This window comes from Brassica rapa, chromosome A05 (genome assembly GCF_000309985.2).
Source record: "Brassica rapa cultivar Chiifu-401-42 chromosome A05, CAAS_Brap_v3.01, whole genome shotgun sequence".
In the NCBI taxonomy this organism is placed as follows: domain Eukaryota; kingdom Viridiplantae; phylum Streptophyta; class Magnoliopsida; order Brassicales; family Brassicaceae; genus Brassica; species Brassica rapa.
Window position 1 is genome coordinate 25,887,476 of NC_024799.2, and position 18,675 is coordinate 25,906,150.

Below are 18,675 nucleotides of genomic sequence, written 5' to 3' on the forward strand. Positions count from 1 at the left end.
AATGCAAGCAAAGATGGGCTAGGATCAATGACTTGGTGTGTAAGTTTTCAGGCTGCTACGAGATGGCTCTGAGGGAGCAGAGAAGCGGCCAAAATGACGACGATGTGATGAAGGCTGCCTTGGATATCTTCTACAATGACAAGGGCATTAAGTTTAACTTGGAACATGCGTGGAGGGAGCTTAGGCATGATGTCAAATGGTCCTCCACTTACCTCGAGAAGGACAGTGGTAAGGAGAAGCGCAAAACTGTTGATTCTGATGCTCAAGGGTCAGTGACAGAGCCACAAGAGAGACCCATGGGAGTTAAGGCAGCTAAGGCTGCTGGCAAGAGGAAGAAACTTGGAAAAGAAGAAGAACTAGGACAACTTAAAGAAATGATGGAGACCAAAAAGCAGATCTCAAATCAGAGTTTGCTTGCAAGTTTGTTTGCAAAGACAGAGCCACTCTCTGTTATGGAAGAAGCCCTGAAAATGAAATTACTGTCTGAGATGTTGTGATTATTGATGGTTGGTTAACGCTAGTTTAGTGATGTTGTATAAGTCACGGGTCTTTTTTGTGTATGCTTTGTTTGTTTATGCTTGTAACTTTGCTAACGCATATTTTATTTCTCTGTTTCAGGTCCATGTGAGTACTGAAGACAAGTAGGTTGCTGTATAAGTCACGGGTTCTCTGTTGCCTTACTGCTTTGTCTGTTTATGCTAGTGTTTTCATGTGAACCGGGAATACGTGGCTTTCCGGGAATGATAGGAAGCATAGACTGTATGCATTGGGAGTGGAAAAATTGCCCAAGCGCTTGGAAGGGACAGTACACACGTGGATCAGGAAAACCGACAATTGTCTTGGAGGCGGTTGCTTCACAAGATCTTTGGATATGGCACGCCTTTTTCGGTCCTCTAGGTACCTTAAATGATATTAACGTCCTCGATCGGTCACCTGTTTTTGATGACATTTTACAAGGTCGAGCTCCAAGGGTGCAGTACATGGTCAACGGACACCAGTATGATATGGCGTACTACCTCACGGACGGTATATATCCAAAATGGTCAACATTTATCCAATCTATCTCACTCCCTCAAGGTCCTAAAGCAGAGTTATTTGCAAAATATCAAGAATCAACCCGAAAAGATGTGGAGCGCGCTTTTGGAGTATTGCAAGCTCGATTTGCAATAGTGAAAAATCCAGCTATTTTGTGGGACAAGAAGCAGATAGGGATGGTTATGCGAACATGTATCATACTTCACAATATGATAGTAGAAAATGAACGCAACGGATACACTCAGTATGATACATCTGAGTTTGAAGAAGGAACCTCGACCAGAAGTTCAAATGTGGATGCACCCAGTACTTCCGAGATGCCTCCAAATCTCGCTAATATGCTTCTTATACAGACTCATGTTCGTGATAGGCGTTTACATGAACGATTGAAAAATGATTTGATAGAAAATATTTGGAACAAGTTTGGTAATGATGAAGATGAATAATTATTGTATGTTTACATTTAATCATTCAATAAATAAATTTAAGCTTTAAATGTTTTGCAACTTTCATAATTTTTAATTTCTTAAAAAAAAAAATTCATACAAATTTCTAAGAACTTCGTAGTGGTAACACCATTGGACAGACAATTTGGATCAGAGTCCTTAACTATTCAAAAAAAAAAAAAAAAAACATTAAAATATGGCTAAGGACTCCAATGGTGGGTAACACCATTGGAGATGCTCTTAGCAACGCATCTTATGTGGTGATTTAAAGAGAGGAGAAGTTGTTTTTTACTTTTCTTTCTGGTACGAATATGGAAGCCAACCTCCAAAATAATAATAATAGACATGGTGGATAAAGACGGCTTTGGACCCGACCACAGTTATACCCCCATGTTTTCCTTGTTCTTTTATAGCCTGAAAACGATTCCTCATTTGTTCTATTATGGGCCTACTCCACACCATATTCGGCCCATTATACTATCCTCTGCATGTGACTTGTCTCTGTGTAGTTAGCAATGGCCACTACTATTTACGACTTGTGCGTTCATGCCTCTTCTCTAAACTATGACTGGCTAAAGCTTGGACTAATATTTTAAAATCTGAACTATTTACGTTTTTCCAAAACACTCCTTCGGCGACAGTAACATATGACTCAATGCACGTGAGAAAATCCAAAAAGGTTGTGGCACGGAAGTCCATAAAGACTCCACTAGTGCTTTATCTTGGAGACGTCACGTACACATCTCTTCACTCTATTGCACTGGTTCAGAGTAAATCACAGTTACGCTAAACCATAAATGATAAACCTGCCCGAAACAAACTTAGGATCTGACTATTGACCAAGTGAATGAATGAAGAGAAATAATGAAGAGAAATACTAACCATCATTCCTCATTATTTCCAAAATTTTATTCATATTCATTATTTTTCTATTCATTCATAATGTAAAAATATTATTACTAGTTTTTCAAATTTTTGACAGAAAAAGCAAAAAAAAAGAAAAAAAAGTTTTAAACACCAACTCGATCTAATCTAGAAGGAACCAACACAACAAGCAAAACCGCTACTCGGAAACCTTAACCAATCCGCACTTACAATTTACCGCAAATGGAAGAGACAGTTGAGAGACAGAACCCGGTCATTTCGAGAGACACAACTATCAACTTGTTCAAGCAATACTTACCTTTTTCAGTAAAAAAATATCGAGAGGAAATTAGTTTGTCAGACCAAAACCCACAAAAAAAAGAGCAAACAAATAGCAGACAAAGTTGAAAGAATCTACTTCTGGGAGAGATATTTCAAGTTCTCAATCGCTCAATGCACCAATGTTCTGCGTTGATATGCTCTTCTTGTTAATGTAGTTTCTCATTCTTACATGTTCATCAGGCGACTTTGATGATGTGTATATTTTTTTGGTATAAGGTAAAATATTATACAAAACAGTATAGTTATATCAAGTTGTCTGGACTAGGGTTGGTTGATGGTTCATGTCGGTGGTATATACATTTTCGCATATAATATTTACATACTGCAGTCCAAAAAAAGTAATAAAATCTTATAATATGTAAAACATCAGACGTGAACTCACGATTTAGCTTAGCTAATAACATCCAAACACGAAGCCTCAACCTACCATAGAGTGGACGTCAATTTCATCCATTCACAGAATTACCGACTCTTTTAGAAGATTTAACAAACTTGAAGGCCTTATTCGCAATTGATTCAGTAAAAATATATATTTTCGACAAAAATTTTCTCTCTTCGTTAAAAGTTTGACTTCCATGATTTATCCCAAAGTCTCCTAAGCTAGAAGGGATCGGATTCTAACATTTTCCGAGCTCCGATTCATCCTTGTGCAGGTAAGCTCAGCGATCTCGTTTCTGTACTGTCATTGATTAGGTTCGTGGTAGAATATATTAATTGGATGATCCAATTCATGGTGGATCAAATCGTAAAATTCTGCAATTGGGTTATTAAGGGATATGTATCCCACATTGGAAAATCAATGGGACATTAAGTAATATATAAAGGGTTAGGACCAATCCACTAATGGCCAATTGGTTTTGAGTTGGAAGCCCATAATAAACCCGAATCTAACATCGCGAATTGCTAGAAATGAGAGAGTCCTATCGCATTTATCCTTTGGAAGGAGAATGAGAACGATTCTGTACGAAGTTTGGGTGATAAAGATTGCTGCTTTGTTGTTTTGGGTCTCTTTAAGGATTCAAAGTTTTAGTTTTTGGATGATGATGATGAAACTATTCTCTATGCGATTATATTGTTTCTATTTGAGTTCAATTGTTACACCAAAACACGTGATTTTTTTGATCAGTCTAGTGCATAGGGAACATGTTCATGTACGTTTCTTTCTATTTAAAGTTGATGACTTTGAGTTCCGTTTTTGTGATGTGTTAAAACAGGACAACAGTGACCTCTCCTTGATGCAGTTTTGATTCTACAAAGCATCGGAGTTTATTTGATTCTTTCAGCATCACAATGATGCATCCAGACGGCAAGAAACTTCTGCTGCTTCTATTTTTATTTGTTTTTGTATCCATTGGGAACACTGACGCGAACTCTCAGTATGAGATCTCACATAAAGTAAGAACTGCTCCTCACGGAAACATGGGACGGAATGTTATAATAGACGGAAGTGGTGTAGAGAAAACTTTACATGACATTGGAATGGGTGATAAGAGAGGCAGTCACAACAAAGTTTCAGTCTCAACTGTTGCGTTGTTCACCTTGGCAATGGCTGCTGCCACCGGGTTAGGTGCGGTTCCCTTCTTCTTTGTCGAGCTTGATCCTCAATGGGCTGGGATATGTAATGGAATGGCGGCTGGTGTGATGTTGGCTGCTAGCTTTGATCTTGTAAAGGAGGGTCAGGAGCATGGTTCTGGAAACTGGGTTGTGATTGGGATTCTAGCTGGTGCGTTGTTCATTTGGCTCTGCAAGCAGGTAACTTGAAACTGATTCTTTGGCTGCACAAGATCCAGTTACTGATTTGGATGATGGTTTGAACTAAAATCTCATGTGTTGACAGTTGAAAAAACCCTATATTCTCGTAGTTTACTCTTATCAGTTAGTTCAGGTTGGTCGAAATCTCGCCAAAGTGAACCGAAATAAATTCACTTCGATTTTTCGGTTTTCGGTTAGTTCGGTTTTAAATTTTTTTACAGTATTTTTTTTTCCGGTTATTTCGGTTAAATTTTCAGTTTAAATTGAATAAATTTTTTAAAAAAGTTTAATTTCGGTATAGTTTGGTTATTTAGGTTCAGATTTTGGTTAGTTTGGTTCGGAATTTTGGTTAAGATTGGTTAGTTTTTTAAAAAAGAAAACCGAACTAACCAATTACCGAACCTAAAACCAATTTTTTTAGTTCCAAATTAAACTGAACCTTCTTATAAACTTACTTTACCTTTGGACAGTTTCTTGAACAATATGGTGAGGTTAGCATGCTGGATATCAAAGGTGCAGATGCAGCCAAAGTTGTTCTCGTCATAGGAATCATGACACTTCATTCTTTCGGGGAGGGATCAGGGGTTGGTGTATCCTTTGCTGGTTCAAAGGGTTTTAGTCAAGGGCTTCTAGTCACTTTAGCCATAGCCGTTCATAATATTCCAGAAGGGTTGGCTGTTAGCATGGTGTTGGCATCAAGGGGTGTCTCTCCACAAAATGCCATGCTCTGGAGTATAATCACATCTTTACCTCAGGTAATCGTTCTTTGATCTGATCCCTTTGTCTGCATAAGAGATTACTGATTCTTGTTCTGTCTGAATTGTATTCTATACCAGCCTATCGTCGCAGTGCCAGCTTTTCTATGTGCAGATGCATTCAGCAAGTTCTTGCCTTTTTGCACTGGATTTGCTGCTGGATGTATGATTTGGATGGTTATTGCTGAAGTGCTTCCTGATGCATTCAAGGTGAAATGCATATGATCATTTATGAAACGTTGATGCAGCTTTCACCTGAGTGTACTACTGACTTGATATCTCTTCTCTGTAACTGCAATAGGAAGCGTCTCCGTCGCAAGTAGCATCTGCAGCCACAATATCAGTAGCATCCATGGAGGCTTTCAGCACTCTTTTCGAGAATTTCACACATGATTACAAGTATAAAAATAAAGTTCAAGTTAATAGTTATAAGCTGTTTCATTTGTGTTACCAAAAAAAAAAAAAGGCTGTTTCATTTGATTGGTTACAACTAATGCTTTCTTCAATCTGCAGCTCAGAGGATGCATCTGGCTTCTTTGTTTCACTCCTCTTTGGTCTGGGACCATTGCTTGGAGGCGTGTTTCTGGTTGCATCGGCACTCACTTTCCGTCTACAGCACGCTCTCCTCATGGGAGTAGCATCAGGCATTGCCTTCGTCCTCGGTATCTGGCGTCCGCTTCAACTCCTCCTATCCGCAAAAATGGGATTCATCCCTCTGGTTAGTCTATACGCAGTTGGAGCCGTGCTGAGCCATTTCGCGAGCTTAACCATCCTGAACATTACTTGTCGGAAAAAGTCTCGTGCCGGCAGTTTAATCACCACAGGAACCAATTTTCCGACCAGTGTGATAACTCTCCAATCGTTATTAGCGTGTGGAGCGGTTGGGCTCCACGCGCTAGCCGAGGGGCTTGCTCTTGGAGTCGCTGCACCGTCGGCTTACGGTCTAGGAAGACACATGGTGCTCCCTGTTTCCTTACACGGGCTCCCAAGAGGGACAGCTGTTGCGAGCTGTGTCTTTGGAGCTACGGACAGTTGGCACGCAGCTCTTGCAGCAGCAGCTTTGATCGGTTTTGTGGGACCAGTATCTGCCATAGGATCAATTCTAGCCGGGATAGATTACAGTGGACTGGATCACGTGATGATGGTTGCGTGCGGTGCGTTGCTGCCCAGCTTCTGGCAGGTGATTCAGAGAGCGGTGAGGCTGGAGAGAAAGAAAGGCATTGTGGGGATGGTGCTGGGAGTAGCGTGTGCCGTTGTGTGTCTGACTTTCACTAGACTTGTCTGCTTGCACACTCCTTACTGCAATTCTGCACCAGAGGCCGTTAGATGATTTGATTCATTGTGAACACACACACACTTCCCTTTATCCTATGTTGTAAGATATATATACATACTCGTGATACAAACTTTGTCGGATTTTATTGTGAATGGAAAAGTGAGTGTACTGAATCAAGATTAGGCCCATCATCACTTACATCATCAACTCCATTCCATTTTACGCATAGTTCTGGGCATTCGGTTCCGGTTTAATCTGTTTCGGTTTGGGGTTAAAACTGTTTGGTTTATTTTATGTAGGCCTCAAGAAAGTCGGAAATAATTATTTTTGTTCATCTTTTCGTTTGAACGATACTCCTTCTGTTTGTGTCACTTTGACATTCATATTAAAAAATAATAAAAATATATGTAAGTTGTTATTAATTATACTTCTCTGATCAATAGTATTTGAGATAAATAAAACTATTTATAAAATTAATGTAATTTTTAATTAATTTTTTGTTAAAAGTAAGTATAATTTGTATTGAAATTATAAAATAATATTTTTTATTACAAAAAAATGTTAAAATACCGTTTATTATGAAACAAAAAGAATATCATTTTTTTGGGTATAAAATAACTAATAAATTTTATTCTAAAAATGAGACAAATCTACTGCCAAGAACGGCAAGTATATATTGACATGCCTAAAATATAATAATATTAATTATTTCGAAACCAATTACAGTTTTTTTTTTTCAATTTTGAGAAAGTATACAATGTTTCAAAATATGGTTGATACATTGTTATTATTTGCCACAGTTCCAAAGATGCATACAATCTTTGAAAATTCTCTGAGCCGCGTTGATTAGATTAGGATTATTGTTCGATATAAAAAGAAAACGTAAACACTCAGCCGCATTATCGTCGCTAAACGTCCTCTTACAACAAAACTCTCTGTCCCATGGTTTTTCCTCCCATGGTAGCGCGTTTAAAGGATTAAATATGCAACTTGGAAACACACCAGAGCATTGAGGTGGAATTTCCACCCTCGCTTCAACGATTTTAATCAGAGATGGAAATGATGACAAGAGAATGATGAAGACAATGGGAATCAATGGAATGATCTTCATTATAGTGGCTTGTCGAAATTTCCAATAAAAATATATGTACGTACGTGCGGAAATAACGTGTGTTTCCTTCGTTTTGTTTTATGTCCTTTTATATAAGAAACTGGAAACTATAAGTAGTGATTCCTAACATCCATCAAAAATTTGTAAAAAAAAAACATGAAAATTTGAAATGTGGAGATCGCTTCCTAGAAAGAAGGAAATGATGCTAATTATAGTTTTTTTTAAGTAAAAAAATAGCTTCATTCTATTTTTATAGGGGATGCTATTGGATAGTGAATTGAAAGTTATCTCTTTATATTTAGATTTTATATTCCAATGTTATTCCGTAAATGATTTTAAATGATTGATTAAATCTAATGTTATTGGTTATTGTATTTATAATATTTTAGTAAATGATTTTGAAGTCTAGTGATATTTGTTATTGTATTAACAACTTCTGCATTAAGAGAATTATAAATCCATTGTTATTCAATTCGTGAATATCTGAATACAACATTTATTTGATTCGAAAGAGTTTAAATGAATTTGGATAACACTCCATGTGTAAAAGATATCAGTCCGTTTGACGTCAAAAAAAAATGTTTCCGCATTATCATCTTTCATCAGATAAAAAAAAATTACTAGTGTAAAAGATATCAGTCCGTGTAAAAGATATCACTCCTCGTACCATCTATAACTACCACATTTCCGCATTATCATCTTTCATATAAAAAAATGGATAGAGCAGAACAAAGAAAAGCATCAGAGACAAGAGATGGAGTCTTCAAGGCATGAACGCTCTTGTCACCGGAGGAACCAAAGGAGTCGGGTTTGTTTGCTTCCAAGTGTTTCTTCCGTTATAACAAAAATGAATTTGCTTACACATGTATTAAAATCTTGGTGAACAATCTTTAGGCATGCTATATCGTAGGAGCTTGCAAGTCTTGGAGCAAGAATCCAAACATGTGCTAGAGACGAATCTCAGCTTAATCAGTGTTTACAAGAATGGAAGATGAAAGGCTTTAACGTCACAGGCTCAGTCTGTGATATATCGTCTCGTGCTGATAGAGAGAAGCTGATGCAAACTGTTTCTTCTCTCTTTGATGAAAACCTCAACAGATTAGTGTTAAATGAATGTGATGGTATTGTTCAGTTTATACTTGGAGAGGAGTTTTCTAAGAACATTGCACCAAACACACCAATGCGCCGCGCTGGAGAGCCAGAAGTGGCAGCAGTAGCTGTGTTTATACTTGGTGAGGAGTTTTCTAAGAACATATAACTGTTTTTTCAATGTCATTTGAACTGACTAGTGTTAAATGAATGTGATGGTATTGTTCAGTTTATACTTGGAGAGGAGTTTGCTAAGAATATTGCACCAAACATACCAATGCGCTGAGCTGGAGAGCCAGAAGAAGTGGTGGCAGTGGCTGCGTTTCTGTGTCTTCCTGCTGCTTCTTACATTACAGGTCAAACCATATGTGTTGATGGAGCTCTCTCTGGTCATGCCTTCTGAAGCAAGCATTACTTATTCACTTCTTCATTTGCTAGTTTTAATCTGTTTGCTTTTGGAGTTTCAAATAAAGTTTATAAAATGGTTCTCTTTGCTTGTTAACAGACATACCCCATCTTTTGATTGTGCAATAAACATAGAGCTTTCTCTTACATGGTCCTTATCAAAAGGGATTAGTCTTATTCAATAATAAACATAACAGTACTCTCTCTTTCCTAAGATCAATGAAGAAGGGTTTTAACTCTAATGTACTACTGAAAACAAAGAGGCAATTCCAAAGAGGCAACTCCAAAAGATTCAAAGATCCTTATCCTTCACTGCTATTTCATCAGTCTTCTCCTCAATTTCAATCTCTGTCTCCTCCTCCATCCCTATGAGGGTTCTTTATTTTAGCTGGTTCTTCTATAAGCTGACACCTAGTTGCTTCCGCAACAATAGTCAATAAACGGATCTCTCCTAATAAAGAAGTTTATAACAAGTAGTAGATCATTCAATCTTCATTAGTGATTAATAACTTCCGATTGAATTAAATAATCTTAGCAACTGGTCATAAAGACATAGCAAACTTGGTCTTAAAGAAATAAAATGGATTTGTCTTTATTTGGTCTCCAAACACATACAAGAACAATGTCTTCTGCCTTTTGTAATCAAGAACCTGAAAAAAAAAAGATTTCAACTCAAGAAGATGCCTCTTGTGCCTAAACCTCACAACATAACCAACCAAAAAAAAAAAAAACTCTACTCAATCATCTTTCTCCTCCACCTTCTCCTCCCCCACAGACTGTGAACCAGTCAACCTCGCCAACACAACAAACGACATCCCTCCCAAAAGATTGTTCACAACCCTCAAAGCCACCACACCCGTCTTAAACACCAACGGCGGCAACCCTCTCTCCATCAAAAACTCAACCCCGTTCAACGTCTGGTACCTCACGTTAGCGCTCACCCCCATATGAGCCGCCCAAGTCAACGAGTTCAGCACCGTCGGGGGAGCCTTATTCGGCGGCTCGAACCCGGGGTCCATCTTCTTCCTCAGCATGATCAACCCATTAGAGATAGCCGTCCCTACAAGCCCAGCAGCTAGCCCCACGGTGGCGAACACCATTCCTTTGTACACTAAAGTCCCGAAGCGGTTCACGACCGTGAAGCTCCCCTGCTCGAACATGTGACTAGCTGGACAGGTTTTAAAGATCCCAGGCAAGAGATTGGAGGAGGTGGAGGATGCTAAAGAGGGTGCTAAGAGGTACATGAGCGTGAAGTTGAGGATCGAACCCACGACGAGGGTTGAGAAGACGAAGTCTAGCTCGTTGAGTCCGAAGTTGGGGCGTGAAGCCATGTCACCGAGTACGTTGGCGGTTACGCCAACGAGCTCTTCCATGAGGACTTTGAAAGGGAACTGAGGATCAGCTGCGACGCGTGATCTCCATCCTTGGATGAACATCCCTATCGGTCCCCATGGAGACGGTTCTTGCTTCCCTCCTGAATCTCCGTCATCACCACCATCACCACCGCCTACTCCTCCGTTTCCACCGCTGCCTCCTCCTCCGGCGGATGAAGCAACTAGATTTGGAGATGTGCGGAGGGAGGAACATACCGATGCATTGCGTGGAAACGAGAGGATGATCCTTGGATCGCGCGTGAGGTTGATCGCTCTAGGACCGGTCTGGTTCGGTTTAGCCGACAAGTGGAGACGAGCTATAGCCGCCATCTTCTTTCTCAACGAGTCGCTTCAAGAATGGGAGAAGTTGAACTAAAGATAGAGATCTGAGATTGAATCGAATCACGGCGTGCAGACAGAGAATCTCGTTCGCCTTTTAAAAAAAAAAAACCCTTTCTTTTTAAAACACAACACAACAATCAATGTTCTTAATGGGGTCCACTTCCCACCTGCGAAAAACTGAAGCTTGATCTGAGCCCACCACGTGTCGGTACAATAAACTAACTTCACCAACTATATTCACCTCACCCACCACCATTGTTGATTTTTTCTTTGCTTACGGACAAAAAAAAGTATTGCACTTTCAATGTTTTTGTAGATAGTGACGAAGAAAAGAGACAAGCTGTCCTAGGACTAACAGTTGTTTGGTCTCTTTTCTCTACTCAAACTAGCTGTTATTGGACGAAAGTATTGCACTTTCAAAGGTTTATATAGATGGAAACGAGGCAAAAAGGCAAGCTTTCCTATAAAAGACATAACTTATTGCTGCTCAAAACACGAATATAATGTAATTAGATGTCAATACTACAACAACTCACACAACACATGAATAAATAATCCCAAAAACAATCTAAAATCTTAATGGTTACAAATGCTTCATCACGCTACTTTCATCACTGGTACTTCTCTTGGTGCTTTGTGCTTTGAGAATCATCACTGGTGTGGATCAGAGAGAGGTATAAAAGCAGAAGAACCAAGAGTAGACGTTACATAAACAAAACACCATTAGGCTTGGTTATACACATATACACATGCTTGATGGTACCTCGTGCACTCTTAGCGTCCTGTTTTTGGACGTTTCATTGCGTTTGAATTGAATGGAGAGACGCTACCGCTTGGACCTGGACTGTTTTCTCTCAAGTTTGAGTTCAGCAATGCGAGCTCTCGTAGTTGCTGCCTCTTGATGTAGTCCTGTGACTCATCCTGCACAAAGATCCTAGACCATTTAAAATCTTGTGGTCTCTAAAAATAATAATTGAGAAGAAGTGAGTTAAAGCACATACCACAGGTTTTACCAACTCCTCGATGATCTCTTGGGCTTGTCGCAGCTTTATATCGACAATATCGGCAGGAAGATCAGCCTCAATGAGGATATGGAGCTGCTCATTGAGATGCTCATAGCCAGGCTTCCCTTTCAGTTTCTCTTCCTGGGTGCCAAAACATATCAAAGCAAGAGATTAACAAAAGAAGATTAGTTTACAGGGATGAAGAAAAATTGTAGGCATGTCTTACTTTGTCAGGGTCCTTAATTGATCCTTTCCCTCTAATAAACACACGGCAACCGGTTGTTGCTTCCACACGCTTCAGCGAGTTCCCTCTAGGTCCCAGAAGCCTTCCAACAAAATTGAACTAACAACCAAAAGCAAAAGACTTATCAATTGATGTTTTATATATTTCCTTGTCTTAAAGAACCAAATCTAATGAAACTTACATTAGGAAATGTATCAACTGGAAGATCTAAACGCAGGATACGCTTCACTGTGTATGCGCTTGGGCTAGCAGGTGCACCTTGCCACTCCATTGCCATTCCATGAGGACCAACCATTCTCTACATTAAATAAAAAAAGGTTTCATTGGCGTCTGAAAATGAGTAACTGAAAATGAATACATCATCCTAGAGTCTAGATTAAGGGTTTATCAGGTCTATACAAAAAGTGAAAAAGTTCTACTTGGAACCCCAGTTGAGATTTTCTACCAATTTTTATTTTGGGCATACTATGTCTTGAAGATGCATGCAATGAACTAGATACTAAGATGGCACCACATATTCAAATAAGGAGACGGAGAGCTAAACTCATACCTCAATATTCCTTTGCAGTAGGAATATTAGGCTTCTCCCAACAAAAATAATACATGAGCCATCCATACAAATTTTCATGTGCTAGTGGGTATCAACCACCACAATCCTCTGTTAAAAAATTCTATTATGTTTCTATTAAAGATAATCGAAGATGAAAAAAGACGTTTCCTATAACAAAACAGATACAGAAAAACTATGACAAAACACAGACAGAATTTGAAAGAACAATGAGCATAACAACAAAGATAAAGTGGGCTACCTCTGGTGGAAGACCATTCCAACCACCATATCCAGCACCAGGAACATTAGACATATGATTTGGTGAAGCCATTGGACTAGGACTCCGATGCCTCAGCCGATCAAAATCAGTAAACCCTTGGTTGGACATCATTCCACTAACCCTGAAGATCTCTGCCACAACAAATTGGAATAAAAAATAATCTTACGATACCAATAAATAATGAACAAGAACCAATGAGACTAGAGAGACTTCAAGGAACTGTAAATATATAGCAGTCAGCTTCATTTCCAAATACTTATTCAATCATGGTTCTTCAACTAGAGTTATATGACCTTGAAAATTAAATTTACAACTAAATCTAGTTTTGTTACCAAAGCTGGAAGCTTTAATAGTACCAAAGCAAACCCACAATAGAATCCAAATAAAGACAATCAAGAGCTAGTAAAAAGACTCTAAAGCATCAAGTGGCCTGAGCAATTGAGAGCTTGCTAAAGCTTAAATAAACCAAAGATCCAATAGATATCATCAAAGAGGAGAGTATTGCATAATCATGAAGATACATATATATAGGAAGCAGCAGTTCAAGACAGTTAACAATAAATTGCAGATCTAGTGAGGAAGAAATGAGAAGAGAGAGAGTGAGACCTTGGTTTAAGAGACGGCTACATATGGGCAAGACTTGCATGAAAGGTCCAAGCTTTTGATGCTCAGCTAGCAACTGAGATAAGTATTGACTGCAGAAGATGAAGCAGTTAGAGTTAAGATAGTTTCAATGAATAAGAAATAAGATAGGAAAGGAGAAAAAAAACCTGTCAACATCGGAGGAGGTTCTAATCTGGGGAGAAGCGGCTCTAGAAGGTGAGTAGCTGGGATTATACAGACCAGACATGGTAGAAGAGGAGGAGGAGGGTTTTGCTGCTGCTCTCTACTGTCTTCACGCAATTTACATGTACCAAATTTGGTTTTCTAGTTGTCTCCACCGAGACCATGTATCTGATGGGGAAGTATCCGATTTTTAAATAGAAAAAAAAAAGACGCTTTTGGTTTATATCTATTGGGCTTTAGTATTTAACATTTAAAGCCCATAAGGCCCATTTGGTTTGTCAAAGCTCTCAAATCTTTTCGTTGATGTAGTTTTGGATCATTAAAGTAGAAGCGGCTTTTGTTTTATATCTATTGGGCTTTAGTATTTACAGTTAAGGCCCATAAGGCCCATTTGGTTTGTCAAAAGCTCTCGAATCATTTCGAAGGTGAAGTTTTTGGATCTTTCGATACAGAGAAGGAGAAGACGAAGAAGAAGAAGATGTCGTTGGTGTGGCTAGAAGCGGCGCTGCCTCTGGGAATCATCGGAGGGATGCTCTGTATTATGGGAAACTCGCAGTACTACATCCACAAAGCTTATCATGGCCGTGTATGATTTTCCCCCTTTCTCTTTGATTGCGTCTCTCTCTCAATTGGGTTTTTACGATTTGATCCGATTGGGATCTCGAATTTGAGCATTGATGATTTCAATTTTGGGATTGAGCAGCCGAAGCACATCGGGCACGATGAATGGGACGTTGCTATGGAGAGACGCGACAAGAAGGTCGTCGAGAAAGCTTCAGCTCCTTCCTCGTGATCCAATTTCATTCATTTTTGTTCATCAGGTCTGTTTTGATTCTCTGATTCGATCCGCATGTGCTCTTTGTTAGTCTACTTATGATTTTGCTTGTCGTCTCGCATGAAATTTAGTACACGAGTTCTGTTGTTTGACAAGGTGTTAGTGTGCTAGTGAAGTTTTAAATGCATGGGTCACTGTAAAGCTCTTTGCTTTTTTGGGTTCTAGATAATGTATATGCGTTGAGGAGCTTAATAAGATAGACCTTGTGGAGATAGCTACTGTATCAGTGTACTTGTTTGATTGCTGTTCTGTATAGTAAAAGTCATTCTTGGAGGGAAATGAATGATATCCTATGAGTGTTTTATGTGTTCATAGATTAGTATCCTCAGTCATTTCTGCTTAGTTCTTTGCCTCTTGAAGTTTGTGGATGGTGGCTTTTTTTTGTATTTGTTTTGTCTAGGAGTGACTAAGATTCTGGTTATTGTTTTGGTTAATTGATCATCTTTTTTTGGAGCTGTATGCAGTGACTTTCTTTCTGTTTTCTCCTTTGGTCTTGCGATGTGTAACTCTGAGTTGCATGTTGATGTGATGTAGGGGCTTCAGGTGAACAACGTGTGGTCACAACTCACAAATAAAGTGTATTCCAGAAGAAGAAGAAGAAGCTGGAGAATCTACTACTGTTATTCCGGTTTGATTTTTCTTGAAGACTAGTTCGGATAAAGCTTTGTTGCTTAAAAAGCTTTTTCTGATCTCGAAATTGAGACATTAATGACATTTGGTTTATAACTTCTCTATTTGTTTGTGGTATATGCTGTTAAGTTGCATGACATTTGGTTTACAATACACTCTTAATAATAATCTTGAAGATTACCTTCTTCAGGTGTGTAATTTGTTGCGGCGGGTAGGATCTAGAGTGTGGTTGTGTATTAGATAAGGAGAGATAATTGAGAGTCCAATGAAGCTAGTGATGATGGATGACATTGGTTTTATGGCTGTAACTAATAATGGAGGATGATGAATGAGGTCGGTCAAAGCATCTGTCTTTGCTTGCAGATTCACATGGGGTCCCCTTGCTATGTCCCTTTCAAGTGGGCTCATCTCTTAACTCTTCTTCGAAATGGTCCTCTCTTGGTACCAAACCCTTCATTTTTTTTTAATACTATGTTCAGAGGAATTTTTGTTTCATGCCATTAAGTTGCTCTTACCAACTAAAACAACAGAACCATAGATTACGGCAGTTTTAGAAACAGCTTCCATGATTCTAAAGAGGAATCACTTTGCTCTTTAGTGAAAACGAAGCTTGTTTATATTTTACCGTTGAGACCTCACTTTTAATGTGGATACCTTTTAGCTTTCTCTTCAATTCAACCAAAGATACAGAGAACAAAAGAGACGAATATTCTACAAATATAGTTTCTTTTTGGCAAAATTAGCAAGGATCTGGATGTCTATAAAACATAATTAATACAACATTTATAATTTATATAATGCACTTGTTTTCAGACCTTAAAAAGATTAGGCAATGATGAGACAAGACAGCACACAAAAACTAACTGATTAAGAATCTCATGGTGTCTGCAGAAGTCAGAAGGTATAGCAATGATACATACATACACATTGTTTTCATGGTATATAAAAATATGCATTATAGCACAATGAGACCTAAAGCCAGCCTAATCCAACCATGTGTTTAACGTTTGACTAAAACTTGTTTCCAGCTCTGTTCACAGCAAAGACTAGTACCTGCCGCATGAGCGCAGTGACTTGTCTTATGAAGTGCAGCTAAGCGAGACAATTCTGAACGAAAACATAAATGTTTGTATCATGAAGCAGCTTCTATAGTATACATGGGGCCTTCATTGCAGGTCATGTTCTCAAGAGAAGACAGAAAAAAAAACTATATAGAAAGAAGTTGAACTCTATAAATACAATCAATCCTCCACGATATCTAGCTCTGTGCATTGCATGGGGCCTGCATTGCAAACCATCTCCCCAAGAACAAAGTAGAGACGTTTTTAGGATAAACAAGTTGCATGAAGCTCATAGCTACAATAAAACATTTGAATACTATCTTTTGAAGAATCCTAAACTCAAGGTTGAGAGTGGATGTTATCCATGACATCATCTCCTTAAGTTATATTCTTGTCAAACAAAAGGTGATGACATTATTACAAAAAAAAGATCAATGCTTTACAGCAAAAGTAGTTAGAAAGGAAACAAAATGTGAGTGTACTCCAGAAACAATCCATATCTTCCACCAAACTTAGTGATATGAGATCAGAAAAGGTGAAAACAATAATACTTATTTCCTTAAATCACCCGTAGATAAAACAAGATGAAAGTAAAGTTTCAACTTGCTAATCACAACGAACAAATAATCAGAAAAAAACACTTTACCAAAAAGAAAAATAATTGTAGGGAAAAGAAAAAAAGACAGTAACATATGATCAAAGATGAAGAAGAAGATGTACACTTCTAAGCTGCGTATTCAGTTTCAAGAACCGGTTGTGTACGAGTCGTAGCAGCAGTCGGTGCTCTCGTCTCACCGACCTGAGTCATCCTCAGAGCCTCCCCTGTCTCCCCAGCTCTCTCCATCTCCCTCATCCTCTCCTGCTTCTTGTACTTCCGACACCGCAGAACCAGAAACATCAAAAGCCCCAACAGCACCAACCCACCCAACACCGAACCAACGGTGATCCAAGTTCTTGAGTTAGACTCAGAGCTCTTCTTCTTCTCCTTCCTTTCCTCACCCCCCGGAGCTGGAGAAGGAGCAGACGGAACAGACTTCACCACCACCGAGAAATGCCCCTGCCTCTCCGTCTCGCATGTGTTCTTAATCGAATCGCTGAAACTCGCTTTACCACTAGAGTCAAAGCTAACGCACTCAACAACACTCCCTCCTTGAGGGATCGGTTCCAGATCAGAGAAGTCGATTCTTATAGGATCCTTTGACGCCGTTATCTCGAGCTCCCGTAAGTTAACGGCGGAGAGATTTTTAGCATCGTAAGCGAGAAGACCAACCACGGGAGCAACATAGTCGTAACCAGACAAAGGGTAATACAACTGAGAGAAGTTCGCTAGGTTTTGGTAGACAAAGACGAGCCTTGTCACGTACGGCTTCACGATTACGCCTTTGGGAATCGAGAACTGTTTTAAGGAAAGGACTCCTCGTCTCCTCAAGCTCCCGCTTCTGAGCCTCATGGCGGAGAGTTTGATCCCCGTTAGATTCGGAGGAACGGTGACGGCGTCGTAGAGAATGCCGGTGCGGGGACGGACGAAAGCTCTAAAGGAGTAATCTTGAAGAAGGGAATCAAGAGAAGACGCATTGGTCGGAGGAGATTGAGCAGAGAGATGGTAAGAGAAGAGATAGAGAAAGAGAAGCACCTGGAGACAACAGAGAATCCTCATTCTTGGTGTCCTTCAACGTCTTCGCCTCTGGAGAAAAGTGCCCCAGGGCGAGACTCAGTAAAGAGTCGGCGTCACGTCTGAGTGTGGAGAAGAGTTCAACAAAAAGGTTAAAAATTGAAACTTTATTGGTGAGAATTGAGGTGAGGAGAGAGGAAGAAGCAAATGGAGGAATGGTCGGCGGTGGGGAAAAAGGAGGAGAGAGAAGGAATGGTTCGCCGGTGGGGAAAGGGAGGAGAGAGAGAGAGAGTCAAAAGGACAAAGAGGGAGAAGAAGAGTGTTGTTGTCTTCAGTCCCCCATTTGTTCACAAAAACTATACAGCCTGTTCAACGCATTTTCTCCTTTTATTTTTTCCCCAATTAAAATAATTCCATAAAATATGCTTCACATTCATATGTATTTATTTACTTTATTTCCGCCAATCATATTGTTACATTTCAGCTTTCGTTTCGCCGTAACAGTTGTCTGTATACCCTTATTTGTTACCTGTATCTGTATTTAATTTTTTTCCATATCAACCGTATATACCTACTTTTATACCCTTTGACAAAAAAAAAATTAGAACTGAAAATAAGCTTTCCTATTCTGGCCCAATTAATAATTAGTGCTTTGACCACGATATGGACTCAGAAAATGAGGCCTTAGCTGGTTAGTGTAAGCCCATTAAAATTAGTAACTAGCCCATTACAAACCTTATCATGAAGCCCATCTCGAAATCATTTTCCCAGTCTCCTTCCAGATTTTGAGCTCAGCCATAGGTTTTCTTAAGTATCTCTCAGATGTTTTGTACGCTTTAGAATCATTCTTGTGTTGTATACTAGTATCTTGAAGTTGACAAAA

General features: G+C 39.2%; 6 protein-coding genes across 8 annotated transcripts; 3 read left to right on the top strand and 3 right to left on the bottom strand.

The window, feature by feature from the left end:
- Window positions 1-3,101: 3,101 nt before the first annotated feature.
- Window positions 3,102-6,647, top strand: LOC103870605 (putative zinc transporter At3g08650). The gene is made up of 6 exons (XM_009148744.3): window positions 3,102-3,340; window positions 3,902-4,439; window positions 4,910-5,194; window positions 5,276-5,404; window positions 5,496-5,593; window positions 5,708-6,647. The coding sequence occupies exons 2-6, from the start codon at window positions 3,978-3,980 to the stop codon at window positions 6,522-6,524; spliced, it is 1,791 nt and encodes a 596-aa protein (XP_009146992.1). The 5' UTR covers window positions 3,102-3,340; window positions 3,902-3,977; the 3' UTR covers window positions 6,525-6,647.
- Window positions 6,648-8,335: 1,688 nt separating this feature from the next.
- On the top strand, window positions 8,336-8,839 carry LOC108871913 (tropinone reductase homolog At2g29150-like). Its single transcript, XM_033292739.1, has 2 exons — window positions 8,336-8,389; window positions 8,492-8,839. The coding sequence occupies exons 1-2, from the start codon at window positions 8,336-8,338 to the stop codon at window positions 8,837-8,839; spliced, it is 402 nt and encodes a 133-aa protein (XP_033148630.1).
- Window positions 8,840-9,636: 797 nt separating this feature from the next.
- On the bottom strand, window positions 9,637-11,017 carry LOC103870607 (protein RETICULATA-RELATED 2, chloroplastic). Its single transcript, XM_018658775.2, has one exon. It carries the CDS (start codon window positions 10,776-10,778, stop codon window positions 9,813-9,815), a length of 966 nt encoding a protein of 321 aa, XP_018514291.1. The 5' UTR covers window positions 10,779-11,017; the 3' UTR covers window positions 9,637-9,812.
- Window positions 11,018-11,247: 230 nt separating this feature from the next.
- LOC103870608 (KH domain-containing protein At3g08620) lies at window positions 11,248-13,875 on the bottom strand. Of its 2 annotated transcripts, XM_033291994.1 has the most exons (8): window positions 13,639-13,875; window positions 13,475-13,563; window positions 12,848-12,999; window positions 12,220-12,336; window positions 12,021-12,137; window positions 11,792-11,935; window positions 11,554-11,711; window positions 11,248-11,444 (listed from the first exon to the last, which is right to left on the bottom strand). In XM_033291994.1, exons 1-7 carry the CDS (start codon window positions 13,716-13,718, stop codon window positions 11,565-11,567), a joined length of 846 nt encoding a protein of 281 aa, XP_033147885.1. In that variant the 5' UTR covers window positions 13,719-13,875; the 3' UTR covers window positions 11,248-11,444; window positions 11,554-11,564. The 2 variants fall into 2 exon arrangements, with proteins under 2 accessions (XP_033147885.1, XP_009146996.1); XM_009148748.3 differs by having other exon boundaries at window positions 11,248-11,711.
- A 168-nt stretch (window positions 13,876-14,043) lies between these two features.
- On the top strand, window positions 14,044-15,303 carry LOC103870609 (NADH dehydrogenase [ubiquinone] 1 alpha subcomplex subunit 1). Of its 2 annotated transcripts, none has more exons than XM_009148749.3 (3): window positions 14,044-14,240; window positions 14,358-14,475; window positions 15,024-15,303. In XM_009148749.3, exons 1-2 carry the CDS (start codon window positions 14,133-14,135, stop codon window positions 14,445-14,447), a joined length of 198 nt encoding a protein of 65 aa, XP_009146997.1. In that variant the 5' UTR covers window positions 14,044-14,132; the 3' UTR covers window positions 14,448-14,475; window positions 15,024-15,303. The 2 variants fall into 2 exon arrangements, with proteins under 2 accessions (XP_009146997.1, XP_033147917.1); XM_033292026.1 differs by having other exon boundaries at window positions 14,358-14,454.
- Window positions 15,304-16,472: 1,169 nt separating this feature from the next.
- Window positions 16,473-18,552, bottom strand: LOC103870610. Its single transcript, XM_009148750.3, has one exon. It carries the CDS (start codon window positions 17,835-17,837, stop codon window positions 16,905-16,907), a length of 933 nt encoding a protein of 310 aa, XP_009146998.1. The 5' UTR covers window positions 17,838-18,552; the 3' UTR covers window positions 16,473-16,904.
- Between the last annotated feature and the right edge of the window lie 123 nt (window positions 18,553-18,675).

Coding starts and splice junctions, on each gene's coding strand:
- LOC103870610 (XM_009148750.3), bottom strand. CDS start 17,837: ATGAGGATTCTCTGTTGTCTCCAGGTGCTTCTCTTTCTCTATCTCTTC.
- LOC108871913 (XM_033292739.1), top strand. CDS start 8,336: ATGGAGTCTTCAAGGCATGAACGCTCTTGTCACCGGAGGAACCAAAGG. Junction 8,390..8,491: donor GGAGGAACCAAAGGAGTCGG/GTTTGTTTGCTT, acceptor GCTATATCGTAG/GAGCTTGCAAGTCTTGGAGC.
- LOC103870605 (XM_009148744.3), top strand. CDS start 3,978: ATGATGCATCCAGACGGCAAGAAACTTCTGCTGCTTCTATTTTTATTT. Junction 5,405..5,495: donor TGCTTCCTGATGCATTCAAG/GTGAAATGCATA, acceptor TAACTGCAATAG/GAAGCGTCTCCGTCGCAAGT. Junction 5,594..5,707: donor AATTTCACACATGATTACAA/GTATAAAAATAA, acceptor TTCAATCTGCAG/CTCAGAGGATGCATCTGGCT.
- LOC103870607 (XM_018658775.2), bottom strand. CDS start 10,778: ATGGCGGCTATAGCTCGTCTCCACTTGTCGGCTAAACCGAACCAGACC.
- LOC103870609 (XM_009148749.3), top strand. CDS start 14,133: ATGTCGTTGGTGTGGCTAGAAGCGGCGCTGCCTCTGGGAATCATCGGA. Junction 14,241..14,357: donor ACAAAGCTTATCATGGCCGT/GTATGATTTTCC, acceptor GGGATTGAGCAG/CCGAAGCACATCGGGCACGA.
- LOC103870608 (XM_033291994.1), bottom strand. CDS start 13,718: ATGTCTGGTCTGTATAATCCCAGCTACTCACCTTCTAGAGCCGCTTCT. Junction 13,000..13,474: donor TAGCCGTCTCTTAAACCAAG/GTCTCACTCTCT, acceptor TTGTTGTGGCAG/AGATCTTCAGGGTTAGTGGA. Junction 11,936..12,020: donor CAATTAAGGACCCTGACAAA/GTAAGACATGCC, acceptor TTTGGCACCCAG/GAAGAGAAACTGAAAGGGAA.